The sequence below is a fragment of the Columba livia genome, chromosome Z, assembly GCF_036013475.1.
Source record: "Columba livia isolate bColLiv1 breed racing homer chromosome Z, bColLiv1.pat.W.v2, whole genome shotgun sequence".
NCBI lineage: Eukaryota > Metazoa > Chordata > Aves > Columbiformes > Columbidae > Columba > Columba livia.
The window spans coordinates 33,844,023-33,863,740 of record NC_088642.1 but is presented as its reverse complement, the minus strand read 5'-3'; the positions used below and the strand labels follow the sequence as shown (position 1 = coordinate 33,863,740).

The window sequence follows — 19,718 nt, the reverse complement described above, 5'->3', positions numbered from 1 at the left end:
TAAAAATGAACTATACCCATTGTTACAGTGGAACCCAAAATCCAGGTTGATTTTGAAAGGTGAATTCCTGAAGCATTTCTTTTTCATAATTAATTGAATAAAGGTGAAGTCTGTGACTTCAATCAAATCACATTTTTTAGCAGGAACTGTGAGTAAAAAGACATTGCTAGAAGACAATCATTACTTCACTGTATTTTGTACTAATTGCTGGATGTGGGATATGCAGCAGTGCATCTGGGATTTTCAGCTTCTGCCTTTGATCTCTTGCTCTGTGTTAGAATGTTAACATGAAACAGTTTATTTTCTCCCATCATGCTGCTTGGTAACACTAGAACAAGCTTTGTATTCATCTGTATGCCACAATGCTGTGGTAAGTATGTGTGTGTGTGTGTTAGCGTGTGTATGGCATCAATCTTTATTGCACTTAGAGATTCCGACAACTGTCATGATATAAATAACCCTGGCACATTTTCTTGTAGTTACTTTTGCACTGGATGAAACAAAGAGCATGGTAAATTCAAGAAAATACTATAGCATTTAACTGCATAGCATAATTCCAATGTGGTGTTGCATGGTGGCATGTTGTACCAAGAAAGGTTACAAATGGTTTCAGGCTCGTTTGACTTAACTCCTTTCCGTGATCTGAAGGAAATGGTCTTGTTGCTGTCATATAAAAAATACATATTTCAAACATACCTTTTAAAACACATGCCAATACCAGTTAAAATTATTGTGATGTTAATGGATTCCTTACGTAGTATTTCTTCAAAAGATGGAAATAGTAATTTATGTAAATCTTCAGAAAACTTCAGCTTCATTCTACAGGTTCTATGTTGTGCATTTAGGAAACATCAGGAGATAACACTAAGGTCTCAAAGAAAAAGTAAAATAATAACAGGTATCAGAACTAATGTAACACATAGCCTATGAAACTATGGATATTGTATTACAAACTTGGAAGCAGTGAGAGCCCGCATTGTACTTTTATCGTAGTTTTAAGTACTGCATTGCGTGGGAGAGATCTCTGCATTCCTACAACTTCTCAGAGCTTTTTTAGACACAATTAACATTTTTTAATCCAAATGCAATTACTGAGGAATGAGCTCACCTGTTTTGTTCCTTTTAGAGCTCAGAACAGAGACACAGGGGTTATAAAATCACAAAACACTCACTGTTTTGAGAAGTCAGTACTCCCTCCTGTAAGTAGTCATAGACTTGCTTTCACGTTTTGCAGTCACCTCTTGTTGTGTGAAAAATTTCCATGGTAGAGCCCTGCTCATTTAGGTAATTAATTGTCTGCTTTTATGCTCCTACCAGCCATTTATTCCATCCAGAACATCAATGGGAATCTGTAATGTATGATTTTCCATCTGACTGTATCCAAAACTAACGTTTGTTAGAACCTTTTATGCTTTTATGGCAGTAAACAGGAAGATCCAAACTGTGCAAGTAAACCGTTATCCAAATACAAATGCAACATGTACTGGGTGATGATAGTCCCGTTGCATGTTAACTTTTGAAGTTAGAAACTATTGTCAGGCATAATTAGAATGAACTGCATGAAAACCATATGATTAAAAAGAAATAGGATATCTCAGTGTCCGCTTTTGTATGCAAATCTGAATCGTTTTGTGTGACAGCCCTGAGAGCTGCCAAAGTTAGAGATTGTCCCCTTCTCTTTCGTGGAGCTCACTTTTCCATATGGAGCCACAGTGAAGCTGCACAGACAATGAGTATGTACCCCACATTCAGACCCCCCTTCTTCTCTCACCTTGAAGTCTGCAAAATGTGGGCTTCCTTTGTTTCACTGGCTCTTTGCCCGCACTCCCTTGTCAAAACAACCATCTCCATAAAACATTAAGGCCGGTGAAACAGGGGCTTTTTGTTGAGAGTAGTCTGAAAAGTTCAGTTCTGAAGCGGGAAGAATGATCTGGCCCCAGTGGTTGTGTCAGATCAGTGGAATGTGTGGATTAGTCAAACTGAGGATTTTTTTTAATTTCCCAGATAACTTGCCTACTGCTGATAAAGAAAATTAAAAGATTACTGGGGTCATATGCATCATATATGCAGCTCTATAAATCAGAGCGATGCTTAACAATTTGGCATTTTGTGTTATCCATTCTGCAGATTATTAGAATTCAGGATTAATAGGACAAGCTAAAGGCAAAATGTATCACTTCAGTACAGGAAAGAAGGAAAAAATAAGTAAGTTCATGAGAAATTAGAATTATTACTGACAGGATGCTCTAATACTGTATCACATATGCGTGTGGAAAGCATTGCCAGAGGTCAAAATAGTAGAGGTGGAAGGAAAAACAAGAAGCTAACACCTTAATGAAGAAGTAGCAATGGGAAATTCAGAGGACATAAGACCATGGTACACATGCTAGTCAGAACTGCTAGATATTTTTTTTAAGATAGTTTGGAGGATTTTATGTTCAATGAAGTATGATACAGCAAATAGATAAATAGCTTTGAGGACAGGAATATGACTGCCATGGTTTGTAGTACAGCTGCTGCACCTCCATCTGGATGTGGGCACTTTAATCTCTCAGTAAGAGCACTGATTTAAGGTTCTTAAACAATAAGACTCTGGAAGGAGTCTGCCTCTCTCCTGTTAAAAATCAAAAGAATGGGTGGTTTTATTTTCCAGGCGAAATCAGCATAAACTTTAAGATAACCCCCCTGTAAATGGATTAGGTGGCTACTCTAATTGCTTCTTCTACTGCTCAGAATTGAATGGGTTGAACTGGTGAGGTTTTTTGTATACCGTGTTTGGAAGTCCATATGGAGTTGTCTACTGCAGAACACCTCATACCGCATGTATTTAGCAGTCCCTTGTGCAGTTGGAGCAGATGAGGAAGCTAGGTGGTAATTTGAGCAGAGGCCATGGGACAAGCAGTAGCTGTAGCTGGTAGGTTACTTTAGAGAATCACTGAGACTCTTAACAGGTTAATCATGTATCTGCAATTGTTGGACTGAATATTATGTTGCTTTGATAAAATTCCATTAATATAATTATAGTTATGCAATCAAATCTTTTAATCTGTAGCAAACTGCAAGACTCGTGTTTAGTGTCAAATAAGATACAGTCCCTTCAGCCATATGGTCAACAGAGAGAATCACAGATTAAGTGAGGCTTCGGGTAACTTCTGGAGGTCATTGGGCACAAGCTTGCAATTGAGGCAGAGTTAGCTTTGAAGCTGGATCCAAATTTGAAGTTAGATGAGGTTGTTTAGGCCTTTTCCAGTCAAGTTTATAGTGTCTTCAAGAGTAGTGGTGCCACAACTTCTCTAGCATCATAGTCTGACATTTGACTTGCTATTAAGGTGGTCATTCCCAATGAGAATTCCCCTTGCTGCTGCTGGTGTCTGTAGCCCCTTGATCTTTTGCTGTATATCCTCAAAAAGAGCGTAGTTCTGTCTCCTCTGCAACTCTTCAGTAACAAGTTAGATGTATGGGTGACATCCACCCTTAGTCTTCAGCAAACCCAGCGCTCTCAGCCTGTCCCCTGTATCGCACACTACTGCTCCCCCAGACATCTCAGTGGGTGGCCGCTGGTCTTGCTTCAGTCTGTCAGCTCCTTTGTTGGAAATACTGGGAAGCCCAAAACTGGACACAGTACTCCACATATTGGAAAATAGTAGTGTGGGGGTTTTTTATTTTTTTTTTTCCCCCCCCAATTCTACCAGTGTTTTCGGTTTCACAGAATTAATTGTTGTACTGGAGACTTAAGTTTCCCAGTCTTCCTTCCATTTATCTGTTGATGACAGCATTTGCTATATTGTAGTACTTCTTAGGCCCTCAGGTTACTTTATTTGAGGAATTTGCAAACTGTGCACGGTCATAAATGAGCCCGAGGTTAGAGATCAGGGAACAAAAGTCAGTCAGTCTTTGGAGAATCAAAAGAAGTATCTGGGTAAGGGGAGGGCCTTGCACCTACATTCAGAAAGGCTGTATTCTTTGTCAGTATTGTTTCCAAATATAGCAACAGGCTAAATTAATGGCTCCTAACAGTGATGGGTATTTTGTGATACATGTGCCAGGGATATCAAATATTAATTGTAATTTGTAATTTTTATTCAAAAGCACACATCCTTTCTTTCACCAGTAACAATTCATTATTTGGTCAAATCTTCTATTAAATTGAACAGTTTCACAAGGATTCTTAAATACCGCTTTTTGAGAAGCATATTGCTTCCCCTCCCGCCTTTCCCACCTTATGCATTGAAAGTCTCTATAAACACATTTGCATAATAAATAAAGCAATGTAAACTATATTGCCGGTGTTTTTTTCAACTTTCTGGACTGATTTTTTGTTACAATTAGGTTACAAAATGCCATAAGAGGAGAGCATTTCATAAGGAGGCTTGAAAGAGCTACTAATTTTTATGCTACTTCATGAAACAACTTCTGTTTTTCTTTTTCCATACATCACATTCAATAGAAGAAGTAGTAGGCTAAAAAAAGTTTCATGTATTTCGTAATGGCTTTAAAGCCGAAAATGACTTTTTTTCATGTTTTAGGATTAATTTTTCATGTTTGCTTATTGGGTAGACACTTCATAGATCCAGCAGTACCCAGCAGTGGTACTGTTAGTAGTAACAGTTGCTGTAAATGTAATAAATATGAGTGCTTAAACTGACTCTTTCTGTATTAATAAATAGCACCAACCTGAAAGTTAGTCTTATACATATTGACATGAATATCTTTTTAGTACTGTGAGAAGTTACAGATTTTCATGTTTTCTCTGTTTGCATCAGTAGATTTGCTGATTTACTTGTGGTTTTTAGTGGTATGTGTACAGTTTTGTGGACACATCTTCATCACAATTACTGAACAGGATATAGTGTGGGATCAGTGATGCAAATGCAACTGCGAGCAACTCCGTAATTGTAACCACAGAGTCAGCAAAAGCACAAGCCTTAAACCTGTTGTCACTTGGGCACGGTCTTGTTTTGACTGAGGAGAAGAGAATCTGGGAAACCTGTCTGTTGAGAGCTTCGTTCTACATTGATCCTTTGGGGACGTTTTCTCATAAGTTTTGTTTTTCTTCTGGAGATTCCCCACCTGGGCTGGGGTGTGGTTTGATTCAGTTTCATTAGTGGATTCCCTGTCACAATTCTATTTCATGGCTGACTTCTCGTACTTGACTGGCTAGCAATGAGAAGTACAGAGCCTGTGCCTTTGCATGGCAAGGTGGATGCTGGGTGCTTGGGATCCAAAGTTTTCACCACAGATGTGTTTCAGCAGAAGCAATGTAGAGGATTGAATACACGCTGTATAAATGTATTTATTTTCCCCTACATTTTGCTGAATTCGGTATAGATATTTGTAACTATATAGATTAGTAATGAAAGATCAAAGAGTCTGTTTTGCATAGCAATAGGGGAAAATTACATTTGAATTTGACATACAATAGGCAAATGTTGGGGTGTCTGCAGAGAGTCCTACTCCTGCTGGCAGTTAACAGTAATGAGAATAAATTGCAGTAAAGTGGGAGTAAGCAGTTCATTTGTTTGAGAGTGTTTCTCCTTAAAAGGTTTATAATTTGAAATCCAGGGACATGTTCTGAGATGTATTTTATGTATCTCAAAAGGTCAGTACTTGCTGGTTTCTCTGAGGCATTGGTAGTTGACCTGTGATTTCAGTGGACCTCTAAGAATGCGATGCCCTCAGGTCTTAATCATAAAATGTTTACATTTCACTTCATATAGGAATTAATAAACCACTGAATCAGTGCATGCACAGACAAGCTTCCACCTAATTAACTTCATTGAAGTGTGTAGGAAATTTGACTTTGAAAAGTGCAGAAATGTCATTGTTTTAAAACTTAAATCTTTTATGAGATCTGTTTTAGCTTTTACTATGTCCACTTTACCAAACTCTTCTACAAAGATAGTTTTACTTTAAGAAAGAAGAAAATTTTCGTTTAATATTAGGAGAAGCAAGCAAATGACACTGGTGAATACTTCAGCCACTGATTCCAAGAGCTATTTTTTCCTACTTGCAAAAGAGAAAATGAATGAACGTTTCTGTTCACTTAAAAACATATGTATTAAAAATATTTACTAAGAAATAGTGACTTAGACTTCAGAAACTGAAAAGAACTTGAAACAAGGAATTGTGTATTTGAGCAGCTGTGAACAGAAATATCAGATATTTCAGGAAGGGGCTCTGGTGTTTACATTTGTGATGTCTTCATGAAGCTCACAGCCTTGTACACAATGCTGGAGATCAGAGCTTTAGAAGTCTGTGATGCAAGACATCACTGTCCTGGATGTATGTTTAAACTAACCTTTCTTTTCAACAAGTAATTGGTGTTATAATCAACTGAAAGAGATGTAAATTGTGGTGGATTTAGATGTTGATCAGATTATTGTGGTTTGTCACGTAATGCCATGCAATATGATGGAGATGGTAGCACTGTCATAGTGAGGAGGACAGAAACTATGGACATTTTTATTTCAGTACAAAAATGTAATCTAAATAATTTTAAATGCAGATTGATGGTGTTCATTTTTACCACTTGAGGCCTCTCCTTCTCTGGGTTCAAATTTGCATTCTCTCCTTCTTCCTTTGGGGTAATAATCCTGAAAATCTCAAGCTACAACAGCCTTTCCTAGTAGTGGCTATCCCTTAATAGTTCACTGCTGTGCCATCTGATACCGGTGCAAAGTAAAGAAGCTGCACATTTAAATTCTGCAGTAGTCAACATCTGTAAAAAAACCCCAGTCTCCTACGCCTTGCCCTGAGGAGTGGACTGTAACGCAAAACAGATGCAGGTTTTACAGAATCACAGAACAGTTGAGGCTGAAAGGGACCTCTGGAAGCTGTCTGGTTTTAGTGAGTAAATCTATTTGCAACATCTAGTGCTTTGCAAGGTGTCAAAGTTCTGTATCCGAATAATACTGCTTCCTGACATAAAAGAAGATGACAGTGTCACACACATGATATTTAAATGGAAGATTTAATTTTACAGAGGAACAAGTTACTGACAGTATTAAAGATCTAATTTTTTACTTATGCTTTATGTTCTCAGATTTAATGATATTAATGAAAGTAAAATCAAACTCTCAAGTTACATGGGGATGTGGACCTGTTTTGACAGACTTCATTTATGCTGGAGAGTTTACATGCTGTTAAGTTAAACATTTTTAAGGTGGGGGGTTTGTTTTGTTTTTCCAGTAAGTGTTATATATAGAAATACTTTGCATACTTTTTCAGCTGTTTTGAGCATTGGTTTTGAATCAGAGATGCCAGGAATAAAGCTAACCAAGTGGAAACAAACAGGAGTCAAAGAAAAGCCTCCAAAAGATAGATGGTGCATTTGGGTCTTGGGGAGTGTGTTCTCAATTGGTAATGGGGGTAAGGGAATGAAGAAGATAAAATGCTCCCAACCATTGATTTAATGGCTGGAAGTTTGGAGTCAAGTCCTAGTAGTTGTACTATGGATACAGAGGGAACTGGCTGTGGCTACTAAATATTGGGAGAAAAACTTACAGCTTGGGGTTGATTTATTTTGCTTCTTGTGGAAGAGGAAAATAAGACAACTGCGTGTTAGCAGGGACAATGGAAAATACCACTATGGCCACCAAGCATAGTCTTTCATGATCACAGATACCACGAATGATTGGTGAGGAAGAGTAGACAGAGCATATATTCTATGTACAGCTATGCATGTAATGCCAGAAAACTTATCCTTCATGCTATAAAACATGAAAAGAGGTAGTGAAAAATTAAAAACTGCAATATAGTTGAAGGATGTCACTAGTGTCCCAGGCCTAGAGAGCAGCCAGTATCTGATAAGTAAAATACTTAGATGGTATATTTTCTTGTGTTTTATAATCTGCATTTCACTGCTGATATTGAAAAAAAGAATATATTAACCAGACATCTGAGGAGTGAGTGCCCTGGGAATCACTACTGGTTTTTTTCTGTATCTGACCTACAGTTGCGTTCATCTTTGGGGCCTCAGAATTTTCTTTAGAAAGAAGACTGAAATCACATTATGTGTGTAAGGGGCAGATATCATCTATTTTCTTAGGGCAACCAGTGGAAGATACAAGACAAATATATGTGAACAAAGTGCAAGCTAGCAGTTCGGCCTTTATTCAACGTCACACTGAAAGATACCGAGGGACTCCTGTCCTATCTGAGGGAAACGAACAGGGTAGTGTACAGATCAACATTGAGAAGAGAGCCAGAACTAGAAATACAGGAAAAAATGTTATTAACTATTTTCAAAGCCTACTGTAAGATCACTTACAAACCTTTTTGTCATCTGAACTCTCTGAAGCCTCTGCTGTGGCTTTCTTTACATGCTATTCAAAATATACGCCCTTCGCATTTTGACAGCCAGGTTGCCACCTGGTCTTTGTAATTGAGTTCCCTTTTCCTCTCATGCAAGATTGCCATCTTGTCTCTATCTTTCAGTTCATTGTATTTTTGCCACATATATCTTAAACTTCCTCTTAACTTCTTCCCCCAGCCCCATCTCAAATTTAAGTCTCTCTGATGGATTCCAAGTGCCCCAGGGCTGCTGGTCTCAGTGCTTTTTGTTCTGCATTCAAGCTGGAAGCTCTTCTGTTATACTCTATCTAGGTCCTGTGCTGCAGCTTTTTTTTTTTTTTTTGAGGCAATTAGATATGTCTTTGTAAACTTTAACTTTTGGTAAAACATTCAGTTGTAATGGCCAGGTAGTGTTATTGGAAGTGCCATGGGTTATGGAGCTTGGCACTGTTGCCTTTCTGCAGTTTGTTATGTGTTTCTAAGGCTGGACAAAAAAAAACCCAATATCTGCATTGCATTTACTTGATCAGAAGGAATGGCCTAAGATACTCTGTATTTCCTGTGAAAAGATTAATGCAGTATTACTGTTGAGTGTGCATGGATACCTGGTAGATGCAGACGAACTTGGTGTAGCCCTGCAATGGCCAACAGCTGAAATATACAGGCTGCATATTTAATAGCACGGCACCTGTTACATTCCAGCAAGGATAACAAATGGTGGCAAAGGAGTGAAATACCAAATTAAGTTCACGACCCTCCTCTGTGTGTCTGTCATTTTCTTTGTTTAAATCCAAGATATTTCAAAATACGCTTTTCCAAGAGCAGTCACCAGAAGTTAGTCTGAAGTGGGTTTTTTTCTTATTAAAGCTGCAGTGTTAATTAAAATACATACAGAGGCTCTAGGAAAAAGGGTTTTTAAGAAGGGTTTTTAAGTTTCTAAATCAGCTACAGTGTATGTGTCATGTGATGCACAGGGTGGCTGTGGGAAGCACAGGCATGTAAAACCAGAATAACTTGTTGGCATAGACTGCTCTCATGGGACTGCAAAACTCTGCACATACATTCTTGTTGGAAATAGCATCTTTACTTGCCACACTACTCAGCTTTAACCTCCAGGTACTTTTTTTTGGCAATTCTTCTCATTTCTTGATCAAAAAAGTTGGTTTTTTTTTTCATTTTTTTCATTATTTGTTTTTCCTTTTGCAGCTATAGAGTAGGTCATCTTTTGCTCTTGGTCAGATTTTGAATATTTTAATATACTAAGGCTAGAATTAAGTAGCAAAATCAGGAAGCACATAACAATATACTGTTAGTTTTGCAAACCCATTGTCAATGACTTCTGCGGCACTTTATTGAGTAAAAAAATGTGTTCCAGTGGTGTTTGCTTTTATCTTTCCCACGTTCATGCTGCTGAATGTATGCATCCTTTCAGTGCAAGTATGGAGATTAGACATACTGTATATTTCAAAAAATGCAGGATTAGCCAGCTTTTTTCCAAAATTGCTTGATTAACTGTTGCTTCAGAGTGACTAGCAGCCTCTGAGCTGCCTTCCAAATCCAGTAAGCCTGCTCATGCAATATTTGCAAAGCGTTAGGCTAGGCTTCGAGTTCACTGTTTTTTCTTTTGATGGTCTTCCAGAGTAAATGTTAAAATTAGCACACATTGCTTGACTAATTAACATTCTCATAGTATGCTCAGTTGGCAAGGATTATGGGGAGTGAGAATTTAGTACTATTTACTGCACCTTTTAAGAGAACTGTGGGCAAAGGTTACTTACCTTTTTGAATCAATGCTTTGTATGCATTGAAAATTTTTTGTTTAAACGGTTTTCTAGCTAAAATTGATATTCATATATAAATCTCAGGTTTTAAAAACAAGGTGCCAAATAAAATATTTTCTCTTCAAATAAGGACCTTGTGTACCTGAATCAAAAAAATAGAGACGTATGTGGAAGAAATTAGAACTGTATAGAGCCCTTGTGATTTTTTTTCTCCTTCTGCACCTACCTGCTTGCCTTCTGGGTTTTCCACTGCCTGATGGTGCTTGCCCCAGCTCTGTGCCCTGTTGCAGTCCTTTTCTCAATAAACTCTGTGGCTGTTGTTTTCTCACCCCTGCCATCAGCCACCTTAGAAATTGCAATCCCAGTGTCTGAGGTCAGAGCACTGTCTGGTCTTGCGTGTCTGGTACAAGCTTCTGTTTTTATCAGCTTTTTAAAAGCCAGCAGGTGAACACGTTCTTGCGAACGCAGAGACTGGCCAAAATGCTGAAGTGGCCATCTGGGGACTGCTGCATTTTTTGAATTATTTTTACATTGCACAGACTTTATCTGTGCTTTTTAAAAGTTTAAATTTAACACACCTTTCACCCAAGAAACTTTGAAGCACTTAGATAAGAATGAAAAAACTGACTGTTCTGTTTAAAAAATATATATATATAATACCAAAAAATGTTCTTTGAAGCTGTGACTCACTCAGGTGGTTATTAAGAAGAAGCTGTAAATCATGCTGGCAGGTAGAAAATCAGCTTGCCTTATTCATATCTGAAGAATTCATAGACTGGGTCTTACCACTAGTTTTTTTTTTTTTTTTAATCTTACCATCACATACATTGAGAAATTGTTGCAGCCCTTCTAACAGGTTTATGATTCTATTTCTGCCTGGTCTGTACTTCAGGACTTGTTAATTCACTGATGCTACTCTTGCAGTCTGTCAGCTTTACTGAGGACACTCGTTTATACATGAAGTCATGTATTTATATTCCACTGTGTATTTTTTTAATGTTTCTGGCCTTCATCATTCCTGAAAACAATGGTTGCCCTGTAAAGATCCAGAAAGCAGAAGGCACAAGAAAAAGTAAAAATTTAGTAATTTTTAAATCCCTTAATACCTAGGCGATCTCATGATTTTGGAGGTGCATGGCTCATGGTCACAGACACTCAGCGTAGCACCGCCAATCCCACTTGATTTCAAGTTGCCTCCCTCAAGGGGAATGATGCTCTCCCACTGAACATGCTGACTGAACATGCAGTTCATACGGTGTGCACAGGCTTGTAGCTGCAGCTCTTGCCTGCAGTCTGCAGAGAGGCAGACATGCTCCTCCACACAGGACGCCTGGCAGGAAACTGGCTGCTGCATTTCTCAGAGCTGTGTGATAAACGTCTTTTAAATGCTGCCTGAAGCGCTTGGTTGGTGCCGCCTCCGTCCTCCTGATCCCTTGTAATTGTCCTTTGTGCCTTGCCCAAGACCCCGGTCACTTTTGGATGTTGCGCTCACCAGTTACTAGTGCAGGACATGGTATGGCAATCACTAAAATGAGAGCTGGCTTTCTCACAGCAGCGTTGTTATTAATGGCTCCACAGTCACATTTTCTCCTCCGTACAGACTGTTGCATCAACTTACCAAATAGTATGCTGAAAAAAAAAGAGAAAGCTAAACTCTTGACTTGCCCATGAAATTTAATGTGGTTCACTGGAAGTTTTTGCTGGATGCTTGTTTCTTGGTCCTTCTTAATTACAAGCTTAAAAACACTCAGTGACTCAAGTATTGAAGACACTCAACTGCAAATGATGTTGCATCTACCATCAACCCATCAAATGTTATCTTGTGGGAAAAAAAATATCAGCCTCAATTTAAGGCACTGATATCATCCATTAGAACTATAGAACTTTTTTTTCCCCGATTTTTTTTTTTCTTTTTTTTTTTTACTTTAAATGGCATTGAGAAACAGGGTATTTGGTAATAGGCATTTGCCACAGTACAGAGTGAGGTGTACTGGTATCCATGTCAGGGAAATGTCAGGATCACAGCCATAAGTAGTAGCTTTCTTGTGCTTCTATACCAGTCTCCTGAGAGCTCGTTAACCCACAATTCTAAATTTTCACTGGAAGTTTATACTTACACCACAATTTTAAAGAAAACCTGTGTAAGGTAAAATATTTTTGGGAAAACACATCCAGAATGCTACGTATCCAGTATTTTCTGACTCTTAACACAAAAAATACTAATGTTAAACACAGTTACTGTTGGTTGCGAAAATTAAGAAGTTTCATAATCAATAAGCTCCTAGCAACTTGTTTGCTCCTTTAAATCATAAATTTAGAAGAGCTTGTAGATGTCTCTGTTATGCCTAAGATCCTGTGAATTTTGAAGTAATGGAGGCAGGATTTCCTCTGAGAGCCTTTCCCCTTGGTCTGCTCCACTCTATGAAGGGGCATCTCTACTGAAGATATAAATGTTTATTTGTATAGATTGTACAGAAAATTACATCCCATTGATTTCAAAGGCATATTTTTTTATTATGTGCTTTTTCAAAGTGAAATGTAAAACTGTTCAGGAAAGCAGTAGGAGCTATGAAGAGCAGTTGGGAGGAAAAACTCTCTGAGATGCTTAAAATCAGTGGGATTACCTGCCCAAGCTGTGGGTCTACTGCAGGCCACCAGAGAAATGGCACTATCTCAGGTCAAAGTGCCATGGTAGGACCTGTCAATGCCATAAGTGTGGTCAGAGATTTATACATCCTGGCCAGCTACTGTACTCACTCTTAAAAGGAGGCTAAACACAATCAACCCTAAGAAACTGATGCAGATGTAAGTAGTTGTCTGACTGTGGGTTTACAGGCCTATTTTTAGGTGCTCACCAGAGGCTTGGAAGGGGATGCTGGGCTGTCCTCACTTTGGGAAGCAGGGGCTGCTGGGGCGTGCGGCCAGTGGCTCCCCGTCACCCCCTGTGGCCTGTCCATCAGGCGTCTCCCACACACGAAGTTGTCGGCATTTGCAGACACTGGGTTAGCATTTTAACCTCTTCTTGACGTGTCCCCTGCGCGCCAGGGTCACGCGTGGTCCCCGCTGTCCGTTGGCAGTAACGGCTCTCGGTGGTGCTGGCTCAGCAGCGCAACTTCCTTTCCGCTCGCTTTTCGAGGAAGTGAAACCACTGCGATGTATTTTTGCATGCTGAGGTGCCAAAGCAAAATGAAGAGCTGTAGGCAGGAGAGGAAGGTAACTGGGAGGAGCTGCTGTTTTGGTGAGGGGGAGAAACCCACCTTCACTCTGTGAGAGCTTCTGACTGCGTTTCAGAGAGTAATAAAGCGTGTGCTGGATTGAGTGGAGTAAACAAGCCTTAGGCCAGGATTCACTGTGGCTATTTTGACTCTTTTCCTGGTGTCAGCATTAACAATTGCAACTCCATTTGATGAACAAGTAAGTAATAGTTTTATTGGTTTTTGTTAAAGCACTATGGTATGTTCAGTCTGAAGGAGCTCTATATTCTTACTGCTTAAACACAGTTTTAGTTAAGCAGTTGACTGTGAAATACTGTGTAAGTCTTTCTGCCATCAGTAATGAGGAAAAGTTGTGGTTATAAAATGCTAACAGTTTGCAAGTTCCTTTTTGGATTCATTGAAATACTGAAGTATGAAATTTTACATATCGAATAATTAAATTAGAACCCATGTAATAGCACAGGGCAAATGAAGCTGACTTCTGGTGTATTGCCAAGTAGAAAACAGGCCGTGCTGGGAAGGCCCAGGACTTCGGCAGTTTTTGAGAAATGACATCAAGAGTTTAACACCTCTTGTAAGTGAGCAATTCCTGTTTTGCTTAGTGGTAATTACATGTTGAGCTTCACTTTGTCAGATGTTAAATTACATAATGTAAGGAGTTTCTGTGTTGAAAAACTGTAAAAATTTTAGAAAGCTGCCATGTTTTCAGTTTCTTGAAATTGATACTTCACAGGTTGTTACGTGTAGCTTGTTAGAACCATATCTGAGTGTTTGAGTGACTTGCTGGAAGCAGGTTGTACAGATTACAGTTCAATTACCGTGGAGCATTCTGTGTGATCATAGCATTTCATAGGAATACTTACAGCATCCTGGGAAAGAACATTTTAGAATACATACATATTTTATTGTGGGGGGATTATCCTCAAATTTGTGAAACAGACTTTGAAATGGCGACTGCTGCAGTATGAACATCTATATGTCTTTGGGGAATGTCAGGAAGAAGACACCATGAGCAATTAGTAAATTGGAAGGCTTTAAGAAATACGGGTAATGAAAGAACTATCAGTATTCCTGTTTAGGAGGAAAAAAAGCTATCTTTCATCTTTAGATCTTTGTAAAGCATTGGCTGTTGAGTTCTAATACTTGACCACCCTTTGAAATACTTTGATTAGTTTTATTTGAAGAGTAACAGTTCCAGTTTTATATTTAAAACCACAAGAAGTGAGTCAGATATTTTCGTTTCAGATTGACTTCTTAGCGTCTTTAACATCTTCCTGTATCTTTGCGGTTGAGAAACATGTCTGTCTTGTGATCTTTAGTGCTTTGCCCAAGAAAGCTAACAATGGATTCTTTGGTTTTTGGGTGTCCTTATGTTGTAACGATTTTTTAAAATGCACTCAAACACTTCATTCTTCAAAACAAAATACAAGTATGCACTGAAAGTCTTAATAAAAAATAATAATAATAAAAAAAAAACAAACAAACATGTTCAAAGGTTTCCCAGATATCAAAAAAGGAACTTGTTACTAAGTTTTGCAAAGGTATTGTTGAAGAAAAAAATACAGATTTATGTCTCACATGTCCTGAAGTACAAGTTTCTTCTATTTGCTGGAACCCCAGAGGCACCCTGCATCTGAACACACCCAGCTGCCCAAATACAAACAGTTAAGAGGAAACCTTTTCCAAAATCAGAGACTTACTGTTCAGCATCTGCAGACTTTGTGTTTTCATTAAAAGAAAAAAAACCACAAAAACAAAACAAAACAAACCCCCCCACACAAAACCAAAACAAACACGTTTCCAGGCCCTGGGTTTGCAAAGCGAACCTTTTATACATGAAGTAAACCAATGAAGCTTTCCTTCAGCCTGGGACTCCATGAAAGCGGCAGTTAAAGGCAGCCGTCTCCCACACTGTTCAAACTGGACATAGGAACTCATGCGTGCCTTAGGGTAGAAGGTGCTGCAAAGGGAATGTGCTGTAAATAGTTGTTGTTGGCAACAGAACATGAGCAGCAGCATTTCACAAAACACCTTTCTGAAAGATTGTTTGGGATCTTTTAAGTATTTGAAGAAGTTGCAAACCAGTCATTGGATATATTGGTGCAAGCAATCATATTTTTAGCGGTGGAAATCTGTGCTAGGATCTACTTTGTTGGTCACAGAAGGTTTCCTTTATAAGGTTATGCTAGCAAGTGTTATGGCAATCCCTACACTCTTCAGTTTTGGCTGTTTCTGCATTAAGTATAGGACATAGCAGTGTTAACCTGTACTTGCTTGCTTTTTGAAAACTAGCTTCTTCAGATTGTATGCATAGAGTCTCAGTACTGTTTGTTGACAAAGGATTTTTATGTTTGTGTTAAATTTTCTTATATATAAAAAAATATATACAAAAAATAGATGTGTGGGATCTGAATTAATTGATCAGGTAAAATGCGAAGCAGGAAAAAGTTTTACAGTAGTTGATTCACTGAATTACTATCTCTAACTGAGTAGTAGCGGTAATTGTCATGACATTGCGATAGTCGTGGTTTCAGATTTCATTATGAATATGAGAAGCTGATCAGACTTATGACTCATCAAATATGGCAGGTTTATTGCCTCAATTTGAAATCTCATCTGTAAATATATATATATATATGTATGTATGTATTTTATACCATTTTTGAGCAAGTTCTGTCTCATTTTGTCCCTTTTCAAAAGTAAACCAGTCTAATAGAAAGTAAACCTAAAACCAGCAGAGTTTTGGGGATTGAAAAGGTGGGGTTCTCTCTAACTACATACATAAGTTTGCATTATTTTTTGTGGCAGTTAGTAGGACTAGTATGAATGGATAGACGTGGAAATACTCCTTCGCTTACTGCCCTTAGTATGTCTGTTATGAAGTATTGACTGCATTCTTTTTATTTGTTTCTTTTTTCCCCAGTGGCCACAGATGTCTTCAACTCCAAAAGTCTGGCCATTCAGGCCCAGAAGAAGATCCTTGGAAAAATGGTGTCCAAATCAATAGCAACTACTTTGATTGATGATACAAGCAGTGATGTTCTAGATGAGCTCTACAGAGTGACAAAGGAGTATACACAAAATAAAAAGGAAGCAGAGAAAATCATCAAAAACCTCATTAAAATAGTTCTTAAATTGGCAATTCTCTACAGGAACAACCAATTCAATCAGGATGAAATAGCGTTGATGGAGAAATTCAAGAAGAAGGTTCATCAGCTGGCTAAGACCGTGGTCAGTTTCCATCAGGTGGATTATACCTTTGACAGGAATTTTTTGTCCAAACTGTTAAATGATTGTAGAGAGCTACTGCATGAAATTATTCAGCGTCACCTAACTGCAAAGTCACATGGACGTGTCAACAACGTGTTTGATCACTTCTCTGATTGTGAATTTTTGGCTGCCTTGTACAATCCCTTTGGACCTTATAAACTCCATTTGCAGAAACTTTGTGAGGGTGTCAACAAAATGCTAGATGAGGGGAATATATAAATACTTGTATTAAAGTTGACTGCCTATGCATTATTGTAGATGGAACGCTGTTGATTTATGAAGGAATAAGGGAGCATGCAAAAAGTTTTGGGTTTGTTGTTTGTTTGTTTTTTTTTTTTTTTACATTATAACAAATATTTCTAAAATATCTTTATTAAATTGATTTCTTACTATGAGCTATCATGTTGCTTTTCACTGTACATCTAGAAGAAAGACTCCACATGACTTCTTTTACTGTGCTTTGCCTACAGAAACAGCTGGATAAAGACAATAAAATGGAACAGTCCAAGTACAGTAAGAGTCTTGCAAGACAAATACACAAACCAAAACAATGTGCTGTCAGACAATCCATATTTTTCATAGATTTACAGAGTTATTTCTAAACAATCAGAGTCCTGTAATGTTGGTAACAGATTATCATGGTGATGGTACACTCTATAATTTCTTTGATTTATTTGTAATATATATATATTTGATTCCTTTATAGCCTTCTATGCTCTCTGCACAGATCACAGCTTCCTAGTGTTGCCCTCGTGAAGTATTCAGTTTTAAATGACGTCAGTGATGCTGTCACGTAGAGTCTTAACAGGCTTGTTCAGTGCTGAAAACTTCCTATTTGCAAGGCTAACAAGTATATGTCATTATAGACCTGCACAGATGTTTGCTTCCTTTGATTATATGGGGATTATTTGAGGAATAAGCTACAGTAAAATAGCCTAACTGGGAAAGTATTCCCTAGAAACCACCTGCGGTATGTACTTTTAACTTTGTCTATGATAGGGTAAAACACAGTGACTTATCTGTGCAATTCCTGTAGATACTTAGAATCCTGCTAATAGGTCACAGTTCTTTTTGGAAAGGTGCAAGGCAGTGTATCTTATACACTAGGCTGATCTGGATGGTGATGTGAATTCAGAAATATCAGAAAAGAAATTCCAAGCCAGTTTTCTTTGTGTGCAATGAAAACAGAAATTGGTTTTATAATTGTGTTATATACTATTTAACTAATGGAAAAATGGAATCTCAAATATTTTTTTTCTTCGTTTCTCCCCTCCTGTCTTTCACCCTTCTCTTTCTCCTTCATCTTCTTCCTGCCTTGCCCTTTGGGGATAAAAAACGTGACTTTCTAGACACTGTAATGTACTTAAAAGTATGAAGTTAATACATTTCAAACAACTGAAGATTTTTTGTCAGGAAGCATATAAAGATTTTGCTGTTTATTTAATTGCCAATGTTTTTGCTGTTTGCTGTGTCCTTTTGTTTTAATGAGTAAACCAAAGAGTATTTGCACTCCGAACTTTTCGTGCCTTTTTTTTTTCTCTTGTTGCAGTTTAAATTATGAAGAAAAAACTTGGCCTGTACCAGCAACAAAAGCATTGCAGCCTCTGACATATGGCTTCAGTATTATTTGTGATTTTTTTAATAGAGAAAATTAACTTTTATTAATGTTTTTTTTGGTCAGTAGGCTCTGAATATTCCCAGAAAGGTGCCAGAGAAATGTCTTCAAAATGTGAACTTATTGTATACAATTCACTGGTGTCCAGCAGAGAGAAAAGATCAATGTAGTACCAGGCTGGAACACCTAGGAACTGATGTAAGGATAGTACATCAGAATTTTCCAGGAAATAGGTTATTAGGTTGACATCTGAAGGAATATCATTTAAGATCCCACATTTTACTGAAACAGTAAATACATTGTACTTTCGTCCATCAGAAATCATGCATAGGAACCCAATATCATGAGGAAACCCCCAGAAATGGTAAAGGGCATAGTTTCTGTTGTGTTTGCTCCACTTATTTCTTTCCTTTTCCCACCTAGAAAGAGAAAGCTGTTTGTTTTCTTTCCCAGTTTTTCTCTCTGAAGTGAGAATAAAAAGGAGCTTGACTTATGTAACTGGAAACAGTTTTCGTAACAAACCCCGTTTCTAAGTAATGTTCTGATTCTCCAAAGTAGCATAGTTTATAATGAACGGTAACAGTTACTGAAAGGAGGACGGGACAGTACCTTGCCTAGAACCAGGTGTATGCTGTGTGAACCATGAAAGATTTTCTTCAGCCATGACACAGAGTATATTGACTGCTCGAATTCAAATTTCCTCTGGGAGAAAAATTGCTTAACATGGTCTTCGCACATTGTTAGCAAACACCTACTTACATGTATTTGAGTCATATTGTAACATTTTCATATTGTATATTTTTCAGTAACACAGTAACTTCTTAGTTGAATTGTCTGGCCATTTAGGTTTTAGAAAAAGATAAAAATGCTCATGGAGATATGCACAAAAACCTGTCTACTAGGAGAAGTTGTATTTAGCTCACAATAGAGTTACATTCTTCTGAGATGCCATAACAATAGTTATTATTTGACATTCATTTTCAGTTACAAAGAAGTGAATTCTGTAATTATGAAAGTAAAAAATTGTGCTGGATTTCCAAAGACCTACCTTTATAAATAACACAACATAGCACTCAAGCTCTATACTTTTGCAGTCAATTTATTTTTCCTGCAGCATACATAAATAGTGGCTTCAATTATCAAAATCCAGAAATAAATTGATAATATCAGCCCTCTAGCAGAAACTTGACATAGTCAAGAGTTTAATAAAGGTGACAGTACTACTGTTTAATTATGGGTAGGATAGTGCCATTACTCTGTGCTGTAAAACTGATGCAACACTATGTTTTAACAGCGTAAAAATTATTAATATATTGAAATCCATTCATCATGGATTAATTTCACATTAGGTTTTTATTCTCAGTACCTTAGGCTTTTCTTATTTGTATCATTGTTTCAGTGTTTAGTTAATATGCAGTACTTAATGCCATCAAAACATATGTTGGTGAAGCTGTGAAAGTTAAAACTAATGTTATAGCCTTCAAAAGGTGTTGGAAAAAGTGGTAAGTCAGACCTTGAATACCTTTTCCAAGACACGTCCAACAA

The 19,718-nt window shown here is 37.8% G+C and overlaps 1 protein-coding gene across 4 annotated transcripts in view; it reads left to right on the top strand.

Annotated features, from left to right (window-relative positions):
• The window catches only part of TNFAIP8 (TNF alpha induced protein 8), a 61,586-nt gene extending 43,512 nt beyond the window's left edge, over positions 1–18,074 (top strand). For 2 of the 4 annotated variants that reach the window (XM_065045345.1, XM_005506221.3), the window contains exon 2: positions 16,212–18,074. In XM_065045345.1, coding sequence (XP_064901417.1) covers positions 16,212–16,777 — 566 coding nt within the window. In that variant the 3' untranslated portion in view covers positions 16,778–18,074. Of the gene's footprint in view, positions 1–9,385; positions 9,409–13,274; positions 13,488–16,211 lie in introns of those variants that run through there. The other 2 variants (XM_065045346.1, XM_005506222.3) reach the window with 2 other exon arrangements.
• The last annotated feature ends 1,644 nt before the right edge of the window (positions 18,075–19,718 follow it).